This window comes from Carassius carassius, chromosome 4 (genome assembly GCF_963082965.1).
Source record: "Carassius carassius chromosome 4, fCarCar2.1, whole genome shotgun sequence".
NCBI classification, from domain to species: Eukaryota; Metazoa; Chordata; class Actinopteri; order Cypriniformes; family Cyprinidae; genus Carassius; species Carassius carassius.
In genome coordinates, this window is record NC_081758.1 from 36,514,867 (window position 1) to 36,538,110 (window position 23,244).

Sequence of the window (23,244 nt, forward strand, 5' to 3'; positions counted from 1 at the left end):
AGTGTTTAAACGTTTAGGGAAAAATTGTAAAATTGATGTCTGCATATTAAGATGGGATAGGAGATTTTTTTCCAACATTGAAAAAATGACACTTCAGCATTAAAGATGGCTTGAGTTTTAGAAGTGAAATTTAGAAGTCAATTCCTAATTCTAAAATCTGCTAGTAGTAATATTCTTATACATATATGATCTGTGATACAGATGTTGAATTTCTATGCAGCACAATATAATTTCAGTGGTTAGAACAAGCTATGAGATTCAGAAACTGATCTTATTTTTTTGATGAAACAGTGTATCCCTTGGTTTCACTTTTGTCTTCCACATAAAATGTATTTTCCATTATGCTTCCATTGCTTAATATTCATGCTATATTCGTATCTGCTGTTGCAGTGCTAGTTTAAAGGTGTAATACACAATACATCAGTTGAACCTGATGCCCTAGTATGCTGTTGAGCAAATAGTTAATAGATCATTCTGTTCATCATATGATAGGTCATTTTAGCTCTCTGTGAAGTGAACATGATAAGTTATTGTGCGTATGGTCAACAACAGATCTGAGTAACTTACTATCGGCGTTATTTTTTATTTTTTGCAATTTTTTTTAAATGCTCCTTTGTTAAGTGTATTCAGCTTTGTGTGGAGCCATTGTTTCAGCTGGCGTCTTATTGCTATGCATCAACATGTTCTCTGAAGTGAGTTTATGCCTTAAAGAGAGGAGGTAGTCTCAACGCCATGCATCATTCAGTGGTAAAAATGTTCAAATGTTTGTACCTCATTTGAAATTCAGTTTTATATATATATATATATATATATATATATATATATATAGTAGTGTAGAATGTGGGTGAATGTCCATTTGTGATTTTTCTTTTTTTTTTAAGTCATTGATTTATGTATTTTGTCATTAGTAATTGTATTTAAATGATAAGGTGTTTTATTTTGTTGTGTGAGTTTGTGAGCACTCTTTTTGTTTTGTTGTTGTTTGTTTGTTTTGTGGCATTTGAGAGCAAGTGTACTTGTTATAATGAAGGCATTTTTTAATTACTGTAAACATCTCAAGTGTTGTGAGTCATGATACCTGTGCAACATGTGAAATCTGATTGCTGTTTTTTTTTTTTTTTTTATATTAAGCCATGAGCTTTTAGTTCATCTTTTGTGCAATGGAAAAAAGAAAAGAAAAACATAATACAATCTGATCCAAATTTGAAACTTCTCATTCATTTAATGTGGTCTTGGTTTCTCGGTTTTTAAATGATAACGGTGACACTAATTATTTAAGATCATTATTTTACTTTATGGCTATGCAAATCATTTATAGTTATATTGATAAAATATTATTTTTTTTAATAATTAACTTGTATTGACGATCGAAACGTTGGCAGTAGTTTGCAGCTATGTGTGAATATTCATGATATTCAGATTCTTTTTAATATATGCTTTTAATTTAAGTCAGTAATTAACTCTTCATTAGTTTCGCGTTTTAATGTGCTTTAAAACATCCTTAAATTCTTAATGCCTCTATGAATATTGATGAGTAAACAATCGTGCATTTTCACATGTGAAGAATCGAAACTTTTCGTTTGGCTAAAGCAGGTACATTCATAAAATAGTCTCTTGTTCTTAACGGCTGACTTTAAAAGCAACTTTTTGTCCTTAGGTTACAGTTAAACATTTCAGCAACTAAACTAAAGGATGATAGCGATATCACCTGGCCTCTACTTATGACTTGAATCAATGAATCAGAAGGAGTCAATTCACTGGAGCTGTGAATCATCTCAAGAGTCGGTTATGCGAATCACTAAGCTCTTTACACCATCACGGTACAACAACATTAGTTTACATTCATATTTTATGTCTAATTGTAAATAAATATAGATGTGTTATATACCGATATTTAATTCATTGTGTACAAAAGTGCACTGCAAATGTGGTAACAATTTCTTCATTTTATTACAATTTCTTCATTATTTAACAAGGTAGGCTATAAAATTAATCTTCGAAAGTTTAATCTTCAGAAGCTTGAAGGCACCTATTTATTTATTTGGTATATTTAATATTGAATAAATTGCAACTTCATTACAGTAGGCTATATACACTAATCCAAAGTTTGAACGCATCTATTTATGAACTTAATATAACGTTACATATATGCATACTATTTATCATATTTAAATAAAATGCATGTATTCAGTAAATTATTTACAGATGCTTCCATTTTAAAGAAATATATATATATATATATACACCCAACTCCTTAAACGTTTATTTATTTGTTGTTTTATAGTTTATTTATTTATTTATTTCAAAGGACTTTAATTCTGAAGCTTTATTTTTGGGCATTCCCGTTATGGTCACATTGATTGCACACACGAGGTCGAGTTAAAACGTTGCAATCCTAATAAATGTACACGTGCAATGATAATGCTTTGAGCTGATTGCATCATCACAAGAAATACATGATATGCGCGGCACATTTCTTGTGCCTGGAGTTTCATTTATTGCCTCTTGTATGTGTCTGCAAGCTGCAGCGAGTCCTTGACTGTTAAACAGTTACAAGGTGCGTCGAGAGAGAGAGAGAGAGAGGGAGAGAGAGACCTTTGTCACAATGTCATGACTGGGAAGCACATAGTTTAGAGTTTGCATACGACGCCTAAGTTGATATTAAAACATTTCGGGTTATTCTAGCCAGAAACAATGTTGTGCAAATACAAGAAAATCCATCTCTGTATGTTCATAGTGCTGCTCTTTCAGCTGTTTTCCAGGACTGCAGGTAAGCTCTTCTTACATGTACTGCAGAAATAATCAAATGTTGTTTCTGTTGTTAGCCTGTTATTCTGTCTTCTAGAGAATGCAGTTGAAGCAATGTTTAACTTCCTTTCTCAGCGCAGTCATGTACCAGGAGCTGTGGGGAGAAGTTTAACACATGCTCCTGTCATGCAACATGTGAATCTCTGAAGGACTGCTGTGCAGATTATAAACTGTTTTGCCTTGACATTGAACCACACTCTGGATCTTTGCTGGGTGGCACTGACTTTAAAATCCTCAATGCTACATTTGAGCAGAGCATTAACCTCACTTGCAGGTAAGAGTGCAAGAAAACTATTAAAGTTCACTGAAGCGCACAAATCAACTGTTCATAAACATTGAGGACATTTCAAGTTCCTTGCAAGTTTACTGTAATGTCACAACAACAGCGTGTTTTAAGTATTTGTTCACCGAAAAAGTTTCCATGTCCCATATATATATATATATATATATATATATATATATATATATATATACACACACACACACACAAGATCATTTTGTCCAGGTTGTCTTTGCATTTTGTGTTCCTAATAATAATGTGATGTAATGTAGTAACACAATTATTGCATGTAATTTTTTTTAATGATTTATTACTATTTAATGTGTTATATTATATAGCAATATACATACTCAAGAACAGAATACTTGTATACAGTGTTCAGTAATCACATATTATGGCATTAGGGGAGTTTTGGCTCGAGGTTTTTCTCTTGATTTTGCGCCACAATTTTTATAGTACAAAGTTTGAGTTCAAATGTTTGTTTAGAAGTGGCTTTGGTGAAGGCTGAAAAGTAAGATAGAAATGTTCTCCTGTCACTGCCAGCTTAAGGGTGAATAGCTTTTTTGTGTTCCTCAGTTGCTCAGAATAAAGTGTGTCAGATCTGATCAGTGCTATAATAACACTCCAGTGCTGAACAGTGTGTGTTTCACAGGTTTAATTCAGAGATTTTGACAGAGGGCTATGTGGATGAGAGCGGAGTGGGCCACTGTATCACTCCGCTGCTCTATGAGTCGGGCTGGATCCCTTTTGAGGTGTCTACAGATGGAGTTAACTATGACAGATCAGGGAGCTGGCTCTCAGGTGAGCTACAGAAATCATAGTGCGCAGCACGATGAGGTTTTGTGGGAAAGTCAGTCAAAGTGTACCTTATTTGCACATTTCTTATTTATCAGTGAAAGGTATTCCAAATAATTTGAGTACATGCATGCTGTTTCAAAAGTAAAACATTTGACATAATCTGTTAACCTAGGATACATTCCTTTCTAGAACATTCCAGTGTTGTTCTTAGCTAATATCAGTTATGATCGTATGGTTATTGCATTATGGCTCGATTAGATATTGTAGTCAGATCTCCCAAGTATTGACACAAGTTCATTGTAATATGTTTGTCTTAATGTAGAAGTGTTTCTTTTAATCATAAGGTGTTCTGTCTGATTGATTAGTTCACCACAGTAAGCTGAGTCCTTTTTACAAGATCATTTTTGACAATGCCACTCAGTGGCAGTACTATGGCACTCCTAACGTCAGCGGAGATTTAAAGATGATATGGATCCCATCTCTAATAAAAGCAGAGAGAGTCAACATTGAGCTGTGGGGTTACAATGAGACTGGTGAGTAGAGCACAGATCTATCGATATATCTGTCTGTTTTGTTTGTCTATATCTATACAGTATGTCTCTCGTTTCTATCTTTCTATTGATCATTCTAGCTATTATTCTCATTCTGTCTGTTTTTTTCTATCTGGATGTCAGTTGTTCTGTAATTCTGTCCGTCGGTTCTTCTTTCTGTCAGTCTTTAAGTCATTCTGTCTGTTGTTTGTTGTGTCTGTCATTTTGAACTTGAACTTTTTGTCAGTCTTTCTGTCTTTGTGTCTGTCGGTTGTTTTTGTCGTTATGTCTGGCAGTCATTCTTTCTTATCGGTCGTTAGTTGTATTATTCTATCTGTTGTTCTTTCTGTCTGTCATTTATTCTGTAGGTTGCTATTTCTGTCGTTCCTTTGTTCCTTCAGTCATTCGTTCTGTCCTTGCTGTCTGTCTTTCAGGTTGCGCTTCCTGTCAGTCATTCTTTCTGTCTTTCATTCTGGTACCTATTTGTTTTGTCATTCTGTTTGTCGGTTGTTCTTTCAGTCTGTCAGTTGTCCTGCCTTTCTGTCTATCTGGCTGTCTGTTTATAATCGGTACCGTCTATTGAAAATGCATATAAAAGATATACATTATTATTAAACTAACAGGAAAGGCATATTCTGCAAACTGGGAGGCTGAGTGGAAGTATTTGTACACAGTGGGCAGAGATGTACCCAACAATGGAGTTTTCAGTTTCACCCCACAAATCGCAGAACATTCATATTCCCTTTGGGACCTAGGGAGCATGCGGGTCAGTCCCAGCACTAAACCAGACGGAGCCCGGTAAGAACTTTTATTAGTTCATATCAGTATTTCTTTTATAGTTTTTAAAATTAAATTGTGTAAATTGTCATGGTTCCAAATTCCAATACAGACATACTTTTTTGTGCAGAGATGTTAACGCACTGTGGAGTGGAGCGCATGCAATCGCATGGCATCTAGAGGAGGCGTTCAGGAAGGACTCTGCAGGCTGGGCTCTGGAGAAGTGTATCAATTGGGATAAAGAAGAGAAAGCAATGCCCAATTTCCTTACAGAGATCACCGACTGCCCATGCACACTGGCCCAGGCCCGTACAGACACCGGAAGATTTCATGTGGGTGTAGAGTCATAAATAAATCTGATACTGTTTTGGACACCACAGTTTGCAACACTAGCAGCAGCATCATTATTTGAGAATTGTTTTGTACTCTTCCAATTAAAGATTTAGGCAATTGTAAAAACAGTACATAGGGTAAAAACGCTTTAATTGAATGTGATAAAGCTATATTCGTTTAAGTGTCTATATTAGAGCTCATTATGCTGAGTTGTGTGTGTGTGTTTTCAGACTGATTATGGCTGTGATATCGAGGCAGGTAGTTTTTGCATTTACCATCCAGGTGCAGTTCACTGCGTCAGAGCCATACAGGGCAGGTAATATGCCACTTAAGTCAAGTCGCCTTTATTTCTATAGCACTTCATACAATGCTTAGTATGTCAAAGCAGCTTATAAACATGAAAATAGCTGAATTATGGAAACCTAACTCAAATTCTGCTGTAAAGCAGTTCTAAAGAATAAAAGCTTGAGACGGTTCTGTGTTGGTTCAGTTCAGATAGGGCTCACAATAAATTTACTTAATTGTGATCGCAGTTTCTCCTTCTCTCGATATATAAAGCATAATTTAGCTTTTCCCTTATATCTATACTTTTTCTGCCCAGTGGGCTACTTGATCCTCCCAACCTGGCAACCACGTTGCAGAACTAAGTGCTGATGATCAGAAAACTCATATAAGTTGGAGTTTAGTGATCGCAGTTGATATATTCTGCCCAAACATGTCTTCTCAAAAATTACATTCTTCTTTCACACAGTCATTTGTGCTGTTTGCTGCGATTTAATCTGTGAGCAAACCTTACTAGTTAATGTTCTTTAGATTTGTGCTTATTTGTGATTTGATTTATGCCTATTCCAATTACCTATTGACCAATATGAATTTATTTTTTTTTAAATGTGCATATATGCTGGATATGCATGTATAGACACATACACCTCTATTGCCATAGAAAATGTATAGTTAAAGTTTAGGTACATGTTGGATTCAGAGATCTAAAATATGGTCATGCAGAATAAGGCATTAATATGTGCTTTGTAAATACTAATAAATAGCTTTGTGCAGTTTGATTTTTAGTCTGTTGATGTATATTTTCCCCCTTGCAGTCCTGAGTATGGTGCCGGTCAGCAGTGTTGCTATGACAGCACTGGAGCTCAGGTGCTCACAGGAGACTCCATTGGTGGCAGCACCCCAGATCGAGGGCACGACTGGGGCGAGCCGCCATACAAGAAACCACCCAGAGTTCCAGGGTTCTCTCACTGGAAGTATGATGTCATCAGTTTCTACTACTGCTGCCTGTGGTCAGACAACTGCAAATACTACTTCACTCACCGCCCATCCAGTGACTGCAGAACATATCGTCCTCCTAGAGCAGGTACAGAAAATATCTGTAATGTAGATTTTATTGAATCATTTTATTTTTAAATGTTATTAATTATACATTTTTGACACTTACATTGGAAGCCAAAATAGAAAAGGGACATGAACTGATAGAGAGAAGATTGAGAAATGTCTTGAACCATATGCAAACTTGTCAAACCTGTGGACTAACTGATAATCTTTAGATTTTTGTGCAAGTGTTGGTTAATGCATTCCTATCTTTTCTATCTTTTCATTAGCTGCTGTGCTTGGTGACCCTCACTTCATGACCTTCGATGGTGTGACTTTCACCTTCAATGGGAAAGGAGAGTACAGTCTGGTTCACTCTTCAGACTATGAGCTGTCTGTGCAAGGCAGGACTGAACCAATGAAATTTGAGAATGGTGAGTTCTGTAACCTTCCGTATTAAGGATGGATTGGATCAGACCCGGGCTAAGAAAATTGTTCTCACAGGTACTGTTGCTATGGCAACGCGACTCAGTTCGGTGGCCATGAGGGAGAAAGACTCTGATGTCATCGAGGTGCGTCTCAGAGACCAGGTAGATGAGCTCCAAGTCTTAATGAACCAACAGGTGCTTTCCTTCTCTGAGCAAAAATGGATCGACCTTAAGGGTGAGACCAGTTTATTGATTCTCTCAAAGTCAGCTTTAGCTAAGCACAGTTTAGCAAAAGCACAAAATAGAAAAATAGTTTCTCAGCATCAAATCAACATATTTTACATGATTTCTGAAGGATCATAGGACACTGAAGACTGAAGTTATGGCTGCTGTCACAGGAGTAAATTGCACTTAGAATTAAATTATTTATTATAAATTGTAATATTTCACAATATTACAGTTTTTACTGGATTTTTTTTATAAAATTAATGCACCCTTGGTGAGCATATGAGACATCTTTTATAAACATAAAAATGTACCAACCCCAACTTTTGAACAGTAGTGTATTCTTGTAAAATGCATAATTATTGGCAAATAATTGAGCACATAATTGGCCATTATTAATTAGTGAAACTAAAATATTTGTCATTAAATTATTTGTTTTTCTTTTATACGGTTATCGAGTACTTAAGCAGATGTCTGAAAAACAAGTGAATGTGTTAAAATCTTGGCATAATTTCTTAATGCACCCATTGACCTTCACAGTTTCTGTTATACACATTTTAAAATCAAGAACCCGTTATCATTTCAGCAGATGTACATGATGAAAAATCATAGTCTGCTATGCTTGGCTGTTAAATTTTGTTTTACTTGTTTGTATATGTGATCTGTTTTACAATCTCTTGTTTTTGTGTCTCGTTCCAGGTGTTTTTGTTTTTTCCCCTAAACCTACTGATGTGACGGTGATGTTTCCGTCTGGGACAGGGGTAGAGGTCAGGGCAGGTGGAGGGGTCATGACCCTTACCGTCCTACTGCCGCATGACTTACAGAACCACACACAGGGGCTGCTCGGTACAATGAATGACGAACCTGAAGATGATTTCACTTCTAGTAATGGCCTGATCATCCCTCTCAATAGCAGTGCACAGGATATATTCACCTATTGTGCTGGCTGTGAGTAACCATTTCAATTTTACATTACATTACATTACTTAACTTTACTGCCAGCACAGTTAGTTCAGTCAGTGTGTGATGAAATCGATTGAAACCGAAATTACAAATTATACTGCTTGTCAGATATAATTTACTTTATTTACGAATCTAATTTAATTTACTCTGTTTTATGAAAGGCTCCATGTGTTGTAAAGGTACAGTTTGCTAATTTAAAGCCATTTCACATTCATTCTATGACTATTCCATGTGGCTTATGTGGAATCACAGATTTAGTCTGTCACATAAAAACTGTAAATGCATATGTCTAGTTTTTTGTATCATTATCATCATATTATATATATTCATATTATCGTATATTCATATCATATTATTATTTATTTTAGTTGATTGTTATATATGTTTATGTGGTTGCAATGAAAAAAAATCCCAATTGCTGTATGCTTTTTTTGTCTATAAGTAAAATATTAATTGAAAACAAAGTGTTACTGAAGCTGTATAGTGGTTATATAAACTGGGTTAATTAGATTTAATTGCACAAGAACAGCTGCAAATAAGTAAAGTACAAGAGGAAAATATTAAAACCAATCTGGTTATGAGAGCATAATTTAATGCTTTAAAAGACCTTGAAAAGTTACGTGAAACATTTGTAATATTTTATGCTGTAGTTGAAAACCTTTGCCTCTTTTTTCCACCATGTACCATATATTTTTCTTTACTAGGGGCCATTACGAATGAGTCTTCACTGTTTACTTATGACTCAACCCATCTCCTGAATGAATATCACTATGCCCCAAAGCACGATCCATCTTTCATCCCAAACTTTTACGTGACTGAAGACCCAGAGGATCCCCTGCTGGAGCCAACACTGAACCTATGTGCCGGAGAGGGGGCTCCATTCTGTAAATATGACACACTAAGCATGCGCAGTCTGGAACAAGGCAATGCCACACTGCTGGCCTACCGGAGTCATACGTCCACCAAGAAAGCTCTGGAGCCTGGTAAGTGAAACCATTTCACAAGAAACTTGTAGTGAAAAATCTTTTCATATTTTAATTTTTTTTTTTTTTTGCAGAAATATTAATTGCAATATTTCTTTTCCCAAACTTCTGTATGATTTAGGTGCTCTCCTAAAAATACATTTTATAATCCATGTATTTCTGGCTGTAAAATCTAATTGGATGAGCCCTGTTCATAGTTGTTTGTTATTTCATAACCGATATATATGTACTCATCCTGATGAATTATGTATTTATGCATCAAAATACCATATATGGCACTAAACATATACTTTTAATTAAAAATACTTAATATACTTAGAATGCATTTAAAAAATATATTTTATTCATTTAATTTTTGTGGTCACCCAAAGCTTGTATTAGTGCTTTTAAGATTTTTACAATATGCTCATTTAAGTCTTATCAAATGTTATGTATCTATAACTGGTTGTGAGGATAAAGATCAATGCCAGCATTACATAGTGACGTTTTGCATCATAATAACCTTTAGCTGTTTGCTGAATTTTAAACGCCATCGAATGCAGATTAAATAACAGAGGCATAATGTTGAAAATGTGATCTTTGACCATATCTCAGTTATGAAGCATTGGAGACTTGCATATAATCTGATTGTTATCCATGTAATTTATTTTTATGGTTTGGTAATGGCTGTGATTTTTGTGATCTCAGTGCAATCCTGTGGTTGGTTGTCACCACCTAATTACGGTCAGAAGGAAGGAACCTTGTACCTGGAGGGGGCAACAGTCACGTTCTTGTGTAACAGTGGATACCGTCTCTATGGGTCCCAAGAACGCACTTGTCAAGACGACGGCAGATGGTCTGGACGGGATACGCAATGCGTGGCTGGTAGGTAGAAGTGGAGAGTGAAAATTCTGAGATTAATTACTCATGACATATCATTCCAAACCACTAGATGACAGTGTTTCCCTTTTTAAATGGTTCCCTTTTTCCCTCCATATTCCATATTCGATGGCAAAGCTGAATTTTCAGCAGCAGTCTTAAGTGTCACATGATTCTTCAGAAATCATTCTAATATGTCTAAAGAGACTTCTCTTGTCAAACTGACCGTCAGTCATGCATACAGACAGAGAGCGCAGCAGTCATACAGACCGACCTGGATGTACTTGCGCTTGTTAACTCTTGACCCTTTGGTCTCATCAGAGCGGAACAATATACTTCCTCTCGATAGGAATCTTCAGGATGGGTCTGTACAGAATCTGATCTGGACTCTCTTCATCAAACACATGAATCGTTTATCTGCTCCACAGCTGCTGAGAATTCATCCCTGCTGGCTCGCTGGCCTTTCTGGGGGTTCGCTGCACAACACTTTACAAAACACATCAGCCTCTGAGCCAAATGATCTCACGCTGATTTTACTGAATGCACGCTATTGCAAACATGTTGGATCATTCGTATTGGAAGGGAAATAATAAATCAATTTGGTAGTGTTGGTGCTCAGCCAATGCTTTGAAACTTGTAGTTTGTCAAACGTGATATTGATCAGTATTTGCTGTTTATTTGCTGGTAGTAAAAGTACATTGTGTGCAAGTACACTTTCTAAATCAATACAGCCGACGTTACTTGCTTTATTGATCAATGATCGTGGAGTTTATTGTCTAACTTGATAATCATTTTTGTGAACTCTGAAACTTTCAGATAAAGGATTTTCATTAAACTCACACACAGTTAAATACCTGCAGAGTTACTTTGGATTGTGCAGGCACCATCACTGCAGGCCATCGTTCTCCAGCCGCCGTCTCGCACAGCTAAACAGATCATTATTTATCATCAGGAAATTGTAGGAGAGCATTTTTCTTGATATATGGGTGCTTCCAGACCGCTGCGGTCAGACAGGTCAGTAATGTGCCCAGGGTTTTATCAAACTAAATTGGCTTCCCCTCGTGTTTACCTGTCTCACTCTCCTTTACCTTTTTCTCTCTCTCTCCATGTTTCTCTCTACGTTTTCTCTCTCCCCCACCTGCATTTAATAAAAATAAAAATAAAAATTAAAAAAAAATAACATGCAAAATTTGTCCAAAAGTCCAGTGCTGCTTCTCTGTAGCCCAAGCCAGGCGCTTCTGCCGCTGTTTCTGGTTCAAAAGTGGCTTGACCTGGGGAATGCGGCACCTGTAGCCCATTTCCTGGACACGCCTGTGCACGGTGGCTCTGGATGTTTCTACTCCAGACTCAGTCCACTGCTTCCGCAGGTCCCCCAAGGTCTGGAATCGGTCCTTCTCCGCAATCTTCCTCAGGGTCCGGTCACCTCTTCTCGTTGTGCAGCGTTTTTTGCCACACTTTTTCCTTCCCACAGACTTCCCACTGAGGTGCCTTGATACAACACTCTGGGAACAGCCTGTTCGTTCAGAAATTTCTTTCTGTGTCTTACCCTCTCGCTTGAGGGTGTCAATGATGGCCTTCTGGTCAGCAGTCTTACCCATGATTGTGGTTTTGAGTAATGAACCAGGCTGGGAGTTTTTAAAAGCCTCAGGAATCTTTTGCAGGTGTTTAGAGTTAATTAGTTGATTCAGATGATTAGGTTAATAGCTTGTTTAGAGAACCTTTTCATGATATGCTAATTTTTTGAGATAGGAATTTTGGGTTTTCATGAGCTGTATGCCAAAATCATCAGTATTAAAACAATAAAAGACCTGAAATATTTCAGTTGGTGTGCAATGAATCTAAAATATATGAAAGTTTAATTTTTATCATTACATTATGGAAAATAATGAACTTTATCACAATATGCTAATTTTTTGAGAAGGACCTGTGTGTGTGTGTGTGTGTATATATATATATATATATATATATATATATATATATATATATATATATATATATATATATATATAAAATCAAATGAACATGCATTAAATTGTAAATTTAAATCTAATAATTTTCTATCCAACTAGAAGTGTGTTTTTAATGGGAATGCATTGTTCCTGTTGAAGAAATTAATCTGTAATGAAATTTAAGGTTGATTATTGTCAATTTGATTACCAATTTTATTAATTTGATGTTGTAGCCCTTGTTTTGAGAGTTAAATAGCGCTGTTTGTCGAGTCTGACCTCATGAAGCCCATCTGGACTGTGTGTTTGTATAAATGTGAGTCACTGCACTGCAGATGGCCTGAGTCTCAACATATGGCACTGATGCTGTACTGCTTTGTCAACTGGTACTAACTCTCTATCCGTAAAGAGGCACAAGATGGGAAAAACGAGGCTACAGGGAAGGGAAGAAGTCTATTAGGAAGAGCAGTAGATGTGAAAAAGAAATCAGCTCTCCAAGTTCCAAGAACAGAGAGGGATATATTTATTCATAGAGGACACTCGCATATGAATGCACATCCCAATGAGACAGTCACAGGCCTGGGAGGATGCAAAATAGCATGATGGGAGGAGGGCATGGAGAAATGACAGACAAAGCTGCCAGTGAAAATCTGTTGTGACAGATTGAACTCAGCTGCATAGAGAGGAGGAATATGATGCAGAATAAAACTGACAATGCGAGTTTAGTCGTTAACTTGCTTTTTTTCTTGTTCCAAAGGCAACATGTCATCAGCATCATTCCAGGTCACCTGCCGCCCCTTGTGCATTTGAGGGGTTAAAAAACGTGCAAAAACAATGAGCTCTGCATTGTTGATATCAAATATACCTTGTCGACTGATTGCAGTACAGTAAGGACAGAGCTGTATAGATTATAAAGTGAAACGAGCAGGAGCTGTACACTTTAAATGCTGAGCATAATTAGTGGTACTTTGAAAAAAACATCACTATTTTAATGGCTCAATCTACCAATCAAAAGTTTGGGATTGGTAATTATTATTATTTTTATTTATTTTTTGTATGTGAAAGAATTATCTTATACCAATGCTGATAAATGAAAAATACATGGAAAAATAGAGTAAATACTTTATTTTTGTGATATATTATTACACCCCACCCCCTTTTATTAACTTTTATATTATAATTATTCCTGTGATGGCAAAGCTAAATTTCCAACAGCCATTTCTGCAGTCTTCAGTGTCACATGATCCTTCAGAAATTATTCTAATGTGCTAATTCAGTGATCAAGAAACATTTCTTATTATCATCAGGGGGAAGTCGTGGCCTAATGGTTAGAGAGTCGGACTCCCAATCGAAAGGTTGTGAGTTCGAGTCCCGGGCCGGCAGGAATTGTGGGTGGGGGGAGTGCATGTACAGTTCTCTCTCCACCTTCAATACCACGACTTAGGTGCCCTTGAGCAAGGCATCGAACCCCCAACTGCTCCCCGGGCGCCGCAGCATAAATGGCTGCCCACTGCTCCGGGTGTGTGCTCACAGTGTGTGTGTGTTCACTGCTCTGTGTGTGTGCACTTCGGATGGGTTAAATGCAGAGCACAAATTCTGAGTATGGGTCACCATACTTGGCTGAATGTCACTTCACTTTCACTTTCACTTTCACTTTTCAGTATAGAAATCAGTTGTGCTGCTTAATATTTTTTCTGAAAACTGTAACAGGATTATTATAGTTGACTAAAACCATAAAATACGTTTTGTTACTTGAAATAAACTTTAAATTAAATATAAAAACTTAAACATACTTTATTTCAGCTCATTGCAAAGGCAACATTTCATGTAGTTTTTGTTTTTCAAGACTCTTTGATGAAAAGAATGTTCAGCTGGCATTTAATTTAAATATTTTTTTTGTAACAATATAAAAGTATTTATTGTCATGTTTGATCAAATACCTTTTTAGTTAAATAATAGTAGTAATGTTCTTTAAAAAAAAAAAAAAAAAAAAACCTCCTCAGAATGACACCTCAATTTGTATCTTATTGAACTGATGACAAAGCAAGCGAAATACATTTCAAAGACTTGTATTGAAAGAGACTCCCAAAGCACATTTAAGAATCTAAATGCTGTGGAAACCTGGCTCACCCAGATCACATTTACAGTAACTCAAAACACCTTAGCAACACCCAGACAACCACTAACAAACACTCTAACAATGCCATGTTAGCAGCATTCTGGGACCTGAGGGTTCCAGTTCAGTTCAGATGATGTACATGTACACACACCTGGCTTTTGTGGAACTTCTTTTCAGTGATTGGTTTTGATCAACCTGTGTTCAGGCACTCTTAAATACAAATACATTTATCCTGCAGCCATATATCAGAAAGTGGTATAACACACAGGGGTATATTAATCAGAAACTTTAGGAAGGAAGTCTCAGGACATGACAGGCGAGTGTGTGTGTTTGTGTGCCCGTTTCGTTCAATGAGCTTTTGATTTGTCAGTAGCTTTCTCCAGTGTCGGAACAACATGCGAAATGCACCTGGCTAAGACTCTCGGAAATCGTTTAACCAAGCATGTCTTCGGACCTGTTTGACGTGTCAGAAATTTAGCCTGAGGCCAAAGGAGACTTGTGGTTCTAATAAAGAACACAGTTTTATTTGCATTGGAAAGCGCAACTGATTATTTAACCATTTTTCAAGAGCACTCAACTGAATAAAATGCAAAGCAAGATTGGATCCTGCATGTCAGCTGTTGTATTCATCTTAAGTTACTTTGGATAAAGGTGTCTGCTAAATAAAAATGTACAAAATGCAAATACAGCGTGATGTTGCACACTTATATTGCACAGGGGGAGCACAATGATGTATTATTAATTACTAACAAATGTGTATTTACAGATAATACGTTAGCCATTGTCCTGGGGAGTGTTGGTTCAGTGTTGGCGTTGGCTGTCATGGTGATAGCAATCGTTGTGTACACAAAGAAACAGAAGAAGTGAGTACAAATGTGTTTCTTTTTGTTGTCCAAATATGTTGTACATTTGTTTAGTATAAATATGTTGAATATTTGTTGAAATCATGCCATTTAAAGAATACTTTTAGAAAAAAAATCAGTTTTGTTATTTTTTAATTGTTTTCATATCATTTAAACCCTTGCTTGTATTGTGTCTGAATATGCCTTGTTCAGTGCTACATATACTAATAAATAACCATATATACTATATAGCTGTGAATAGCTATATAGTATTAAGCCTCATAAGAGGAGTTGTGAATAGCAGTAGAGAGACACAATGATGCTGGTAGGTCATGTTACCGAATTCATACTATATAGAATGTACTTTTTAACAGTTTGTGAAGCAAGTTTTTAAACCAGATATAGTACCTACTAGAAAGTATGCAGTTTCAGACACAGATTATGACTGTTTCTTCCATAGAAGACACAAAAGATATGCAATGGTCACTGTTTTCTATGCGTTTAGTTTGGATTTGGTAAGATTTCTAAAAATGTTTGTGAAAAGAAGTCTTTTGTGCTCACTGAGGCAGCATTTATTTATTCCTGTAAGGACAAAGCTGCATTTTTACAAGCCATTACTTCTTTCTTCAGTGTCAATTATTCAAATATGAAGATTCAAAGATTTAATTGAAAGATTAAGTCTTCATCCATTGAAATTGCATGGGAAATAATACAGTACAGTTCTCCAAATATGCCTTTTGTGTTGAATGAGTTTTGAACCATGATGGTGCATATATATTGTAAATTACAGAATGTTCTCTTTTTAGGGTGAACTATTCCTTTAAATATGCCAGTCAATATTTTTGTAGATTTGTCTCACAAAAAAAAAAAAACTGGCTTTTTCTGATGAATTTATGTGACCATGTCAAGCAAAAGCATCACGGCATGATTTGTTTGAACTTCCAACTGAAATGTGTGCTCATGTCATGTATAGTCTTGATATGTGATGAAGATAAACTCATAAAGCTCAGCTGGGCCGGATATATCTCGTGTATATATATATTCCTTCAAGGAAGACATCAGAGACATGATAGAATTAAACCATTTTCCAGTGTAAACGCATGATTTATATTACCTATTTATCATTCCTGATCCATTTTCACCCTCATGCTTGTGATCTTATATATATATATATATATATATATATATATACACATACACACACACACACACATATATATATATATATATATATATATATATAAACGTGTGTGTGTGTATATATACCGTATTTTTCGGACTATAAGTCGCACCTGAGTATAAGTCGCATCAGTCCAAAAATATGTCACGATGAGGAAAAAACCATATATATGTCGCACTGGACTATAAGTGGCATTTATTTAGAACCAAGAACCAAGAGAAAACATTACCATCTCCAGCCGCGAGAGGGCGCTCTGTTTTCAGTGGTAGACTACAGGAGCAATGAGCAGCATAGAGCGCCCTCTCGCGGCTGGAGAGGGTAATGTTTTCTCTTGGTTCATTTCTCTCGGTTCATGTCAAATTAATTTTGATAAATAAGTTGCACCTGACTATAAGTCGCAGCACCAGCCAAACTATGAAAAAAAGTGTGACTTATAGTTCCGGAAAATACGATATTTATATATATATATATATAATCATAATCAACAACAAAGATGTCAACTGATGTTAACTCTCCTTTGCTAACCTTTCCTGCCCCCCACACTTTCAGTTAGATCATGTCTAGAGTTTCAGCCAGGGGGGGTAATATGTCTCACCTGCCCCTCATAAAAGCCATCCCTCTTTCATCCTGTGGGGGAAGGTAATCAGAGAGTGCCGGAGACAAAGGTGCACACCTGTATTGAGAGAGATGTACCGTTGCCCTCCTATCTTTAAAAATGTGCTGATAAATCTCAAGGGTGTGACACAGACCCCTTCATTATACCCCTATGCGTTCTGGCAGTAACTTTACATAACACTCACGGCACTTTAATAGCACACTTTTCAACTCACGAGTGATTTCAATAGAGTTTGACTTTACAGTGTTGCTAAAATAACAACATGACACTTTCACGTATAAAAAGTTTATAAATTATTTATAAAAATAATTATAATGTGTTGGAAAGGTTTCTGTGCTGTCTAAGTAGTTAACTTAATATGTTTTGGAACAGATCTACTGTTTGTGTTTTATTTTATTTTATTATCGTATTTGTTTTTATGTATTTAATTATTTTTATAAATAAAATAAAATAGAAGAATAGGTTTTGCAACAGAACATTTAAGTTAATTAATAAAGTTAAATATTTGCTGCATATATTTGCTATAAACATAAATCATTTTAAAGCTGTGATGAATATCATCACTGATTATATACAGTTGGGTAATAAATGCACTAAAATTATATCTTGAAAAATATCCACAAATGACAGAATGTGTCTGTAAGGGGCAGAGTTACAGTTAAGGTTAGTGTATCGCTGCCATTATTAGCTTATTTTAAGAACAGTAGACACATAGTAAAAAACACCTATGATGTGCACCGTTGTGTTCTCTTTTACTATTCTTCTGAGGAAAGCGTTCGTCCCCATTAGGAAAGCAAAACATGTACACTGAATTGCATGAGAAAAATGCTAAATTCTGTATAATGCCATCCAATAGATACACACAGGGTAAAAAAGAAACAAATATCTCTAGAACAAATATTTAAACATTCTTAACACAAGATAGATCTACTCTAGAAGCAGAATGGTATAAGATCAAAGCAATTGTTTTCAGAGACGTTTATTTTTATCCCATTGGAAAAATAAAATTTATTTAAAAAAATTAAGAATAAACTTCATTTAAAAAAATATATATATTTATGCTCACAAAAAATGGCAGTTGTAAAAAATAAAACAACAATAATAATAATAATAAAAATATTGGTAACACTTTACATTAAGGTTCCATTAGTTAATTTTAGTTAATGTATTAAACTAACATGAATGAACAATACATTTCTTACAGTATTTATACATTTTTGTTAATGTTAATGAAAATACAGTTGTTCATTGTTAATTCATGTTGAATCACAGTGCATTAATTTGTTAAAAAGCACAACATTTGATTTAAAAATGCATTAGTAAATGTTGAAATTAATATGAACTAAGATTAATAAATGCTGTAGAAGTATTGTTCATTCTTAGTTCATGTTGACTAAAGTAGTTATCTAATGTTAACTAATAAACCTTATTGTAAAGTGTTAGCAAAATAATTATAATCTACGATTTCCATCCATCCATTCTCTATACCAGTTATCTTCTCTATGTTTGTAGGAATTCAAGACAAATTCTTTGAAAGCAAGTCTGAATATCTAATTTTGTCTCTCAAGTAATTTGTTATTTTTAGGATGGATTAAGGTCCTGCTGTATGTCAGGTGTTTTTAAAGGCATACTCCAACACAAAATGAAAATTTTGTCATTAATCACTTACCCCTATGTCATTCCAAACCCCTATGTCATTCCATCTTCGGAACACAATTTAAGATATTTTGGATGAAAACCGGGAGGCTTGTGACTGTCACATAGACATATCTTTAAATAAGATGAACAAAGCTTTGATGGGTTTGGAATGACATGGGGGGGGGGGAGGGGGGTAAGTGATTAATGACAAAATTTTCATTTTGGTGTGGAGTATCCATTTAATTACAGCTTGTAAAAAAAATAAAGTTAAGTACAATGCACTTATTGAATCCTTGTATTGAGAAATAGTTTTGGTGCTATACTGATAATAGGGGTGGGTCAACAATGTAATAATTATATGGTAGATAATTACATGCAGGTATTTTTAAAGTAAAAATACAATACAATAAATACGTATGTACACAATAAGTGCAATGCATCCAAGATTAAGATTTTATTTTATTTTATTATCAATAAAGAATCAAATATCAATAAATTACATTTTTGCCTTACTAGCATCTACTCTTTTGTCTTTAAACTAAAAGTCTTAGTTTGATCAGATAAAAACAAAATGTCAATTTTTCCATTACTTCCACTTCAGTTCCTTCTTTGTGCACATGTTGTGTATATTGTAATTGTGTGTTTGTGGTGTATAGCCTTTGTGTGTCTTTATGTAGCCACATATGTATTTGAGTCGGCATCGGTGTGTTTCTTTTGTTCCTCCTTTCATCTCTGTGCGTGCGTGCGTGTGTGTGTGTGTGTGTGTTTGTGTGTGTGTGTTAAATGCTTACCTGACCCAGACACCCTGGTACTTTCCAGCGATTGGGTTTCCCAGCAGGCCTCAGCAGGCCTATCTCCCTCCCATTACAAAGTCATTAACACTGACACTCTCTCTCTCTGTCTCTCTCTCTCTCTCTCTCTCTCTCTGATGTGCAATTATGGTTCCTCATTCTGGTCCTATCACACATCAAAGACAGAGCAGGGGCCCGCACAGGAGAGATAGTTATCGGTAAACAAGTATGCCCATTGAACATTTAATGTATCTTGTAATTATAAAGGCTCATGGTGTGTATGAAGCTTCTAAATATTTAAGAAATTCAGTTGGTGAGGAGTTTATGTAGTGCTGCCAAATTCACGCTAAATATTTGGCCTACAAAAAAAAAAACAGCTTGGGTAAGAAAGACAAAACGCTTGTATCTGATAGTCTTTGAAAAGAATTGTTTTTAAATAGGTAAATCAGTTCTTCAGTGGTCCTTGGCAGGACCTTAAGTTTAGTTACTTAGCTCATTACTTTATTTTGGTTAAGTTGTATTTGGTTTGAAGCTATCTATATGCTAGTGTACTTTGAGTGTACATGTACATACATAGACCGACTTTCTTTCAAACTAGTTCTCATACCTTTGTCTGTTATGCTGTGATTTATACATCCAAGAAAAAGATGATAGTCTTAATGTGCTCTTGGAATGCCATATAGAAAAAGCCTTAAGGATGTTTCTGAACATAATGGTGCGGACAGATCCAAAGAGCCAGGACTTTCTGTACACCTGTGGGTAGCCAAAGGGAGGAGACCTGTGTGTGTGCGCAAACAAGCAATTTCAATGCTTGAAAGTTTTCTTACCAGTTTCTGATATATAATATAGCCATTCTTGATGATTATACATTTTAATAACTGTTTAATTTTATTAATTTTTTCTTTTTCTCAGAGAGTCGATGAAATATCAGGACGACAAGGTGACTTATCAGCAGCATGGATCACATCTGTGATATTCATCAGAGGCGTCAAGTGCACATTCTTATACAGATGTAAAAAGATTTTAATGTGTTTTAAAGATACTGAAAAAAACACAAATATCAGGGCATTTTAAAACTTCTCCATGACCCCAAAACACCCTTAGACCCCAGAGCGTTAACAGTATTAGACTATATTTAAATCTGTGTTTCTAATTTAATGTTCTTTGTTTAAAAAGTATTGTCCGTGGACAGAAGTTTAGTGTGTTTCTGTGTGTTTGCTAATATTGTAAAAAAATCTGATTATGCGATTAGATTAATGGCTGCTTCTAGAATTATCCACCGGGGTAGGGCTGCACCAGCCATTCGTAAATTCTTACTTAGATTAGAACGTTAATTTCACACTAGAGGCTTAGTAACCACTAGCTAGTTTGTAACTAAATCTATGCATTATTTGGTTGCACCAGTTGTTCGTAAGGCAGGATGTAGGTAGTAGTTTGTAAGCTCTCCGTAAAGTTATGCGTAGTCGTATAATATGATGTTTAACCTAACTCATCCTATATAAACCTTCAAATACACAAGCAGAACTTGTTTAAATATACATTTTAATTTATCCTTCATTCTAACTTCTTTTGCCTCATGTATACTAACAGTAAAAACAAGTTTCAATTAAAAACGATACATTAATAACATTAGTCTATGCAAGCTATTTTTATGTAAATAACATTCAGAAACTTTAATTGAATTCAATAAAGATCAATAAATACTGAAAGAAAAAAAACATAAGAAATGCCATTTATTTATTATTTCATCTGACATGCAACACGGACCAATGCGCACAGAGTCGTGCTGTAGATGGGTTGTTGAACATTCGCTAAAAAATAAACAAAGTACGTTTTTTCACATAGGCCTAATTGTTGTCTCTCTTAGTACGTGAGTGTAAATGTCAGCAGTGTCATATATGCCTAAAGGATTGCAGGTTGTCGTGTAAAAGAAGAGCATATTGATGCAGTTCACTCAGTCTGTTATTTCATTCTAACCATTACTCCTAACCAGACGCTTCCTTAAATATTTAGTTTATACGTAGAGTTACACTTTAACTAAGTGTAATGGTGCAACAGAAAAATATTAAGCAGTGTGTAAGTTGTAACTTAGTGCCCATTTATGTCAAGACATGGCTAAGTTGTAACTTATGTACAGCTGGTGCAACCGGCCACTGGTATGTAATGGTAACTTACTGTACACTGCTGGTTATGCCTTTAAGTTGATTCTAGATTTGTGTTGTCTAGCTATGTGCAACAAATGTGAGACTCCGCCATGTCCTTAGGACAGTAAACAATAGATCTGTTCCAAAACCTATTTAGGTGCCCATTTTAAGGCATCATAGAGCTTCTAAAAAAAGGTATGAAACACAATGATGCCACCACCTAAAATACTAAAATATCACAGTTAATTCACTGTATTTAGTTAAGATAAAAGAAAATTGTCTAGCCAAAATGTATAGCAAAAATACATTATATGCTTAATATATGTTGTAGCACTGCACTATAAAAAAAAAATAACAACAAAAATTTATATAATCAGTAAATCAAGTCTGCATGTTTTTCCATTACTTTAACTCATCAAATTAATTTAACCAATATCAACTCAATTTTTTTAGAGGCAGTTTAATATAATTTAAGTTGAACTGACTCGCACAGCCAATTTGATTACACTTAAAATGTTATGTTACAGTTACAGTTTAACACAATTTAAAGTCTGCAGATTCCGACGGAGACTTCTGAAATTCTATAATGGTTAGAATGCTGTTTAGAGGGCAGTTGCCTTATAGTAGACCGAAATCAAGGCAGCTCACTACTGGAACAGAGCACATGTGTGAGTTTGCAGTTCTTCATACTCCTGTATTTTTGTCTACTAAGTTTGATTTTGAAATAAAGCCTCAAACGGTGTTCATTTTGTCTCATTTTACACAAACACACACACACACACCGCAAATATCACTGGCATAACAAAAGCTGGATCTGTGTACAAGAGCAAATGTCCACTGAAAGCCTATCCATGTTCTAGCCACAGGTCCCCTAAATAGTGCTTGCACTGGAGTAACATTTCCTTGGGAAAACAAATGCGGGGAAGAGAATGGGAAACAGGAGGTATGTACAGCCCATGCCCTGATGACTCTGAGCGATAGATGGTCAGCATGTGCGGCCGCTGCTTACCCCAATTAAAATGATCTGGACCACTTGAAGAGAAGTGTTTCCACTGTGTATGTGATTTGAACTAGCACTTTTTCCCACTTGCAGATGTTCAGTGTGTCTTTTGCCAAACATTCAGTTTCAGAGGTTGCTTTAAAACGGTAAAACGCACAACTGTTGTGGAGCTCTACACTGGTGGTCCTCACAGATAAGACGTTTAATCATACTTCGTTCCAATTTCAAATCTTTCATGTGTTAGTCTGTGTTGGGAAGGAGATGCAATGGAGCAGGACTCATATGAGGTTAGTCAGACTTCAAATGAGATGAATACGTTCTTTGTGAAAGCTTTCAACGTGCTTGTGTTTATTTAGCTTGATTAGTGTAACTGAAGTAAAATGCAGGTACGTTTCTCTTGATTTGTCCTGGCCTGTTTACCTTCAAAGCCCAAATTTCTCATTACATTAGCCTTTTATCCTGTTAAACAGTGGGATTTAGCACATCTTCTGTTTGTCTGACACTTTTGTGCAGGTGTAAATGTTGATAAAACTTATGTCAGCCCGTCTATCTTATAATCCATCAGCTTCAGATATCCAGACACCTCAGCACCAAACCTTGAGGATTCCCAGACTCAACTTGGATGGGAGTTGAGCGATCTGACTGAAGACAAATGGGTCAAAAAT

At 35.7% G+C, this 23,244-nt stretch overlaps 1 protein-coding gene and 1 long non-coding RNA gene across 2 annotated transcripts; both read left to right on the top strand.

The window, feature by feature from the left end:
• Positions 1-30: 30 nt before the first annotated feature.
• LOC132131319 (uncharacterized) lies at positions 31-1,209 on the top strand. Its single transcript, XR_009428868.1, has 2 exons — positions 31-786; positions 882-1,209. It is a non-coding gene; the product is annotated as an uncharacterized LOC132131319 (long non-coding RNA).
• A 1,166-nt stretch (positions 1,210-2,375) lies between these two features.
• Positions 2,376-20,815, top strand: susd2 (sushi domain containing 2). The gene is made up of 15 exons (XM_059548679.1): positions 2,376-2,770; positions 2,884-3,082; positions 3,741-3,889; positions 4,252-4,419; positions 5,040-5,214; positions 5,324-5,525; positions 5,757-5,842; positions 6,624-6,892; positions 7,137-7,280; positions 7,351-7,509; positions 8,199-8,447; positions 9,167-9,445; positions 10,133-10,309; positions 15,135-15,231; positions 20,348-20,815. Exons 1-15 carry the CDS (start codon positions 2,695-2,697, stop codon positions 20,406-20,408), a joined length of 2,490 nt encoding a protein of 829 aa, XP_059404662.1. The 5' UTR covers positions 2,376-2,694; the 3' UTR covers positions 20,409-20,815.
• The last annotated feature ends 2,429 nt before the right edge of the window (positions 20,816-23,244 follow it).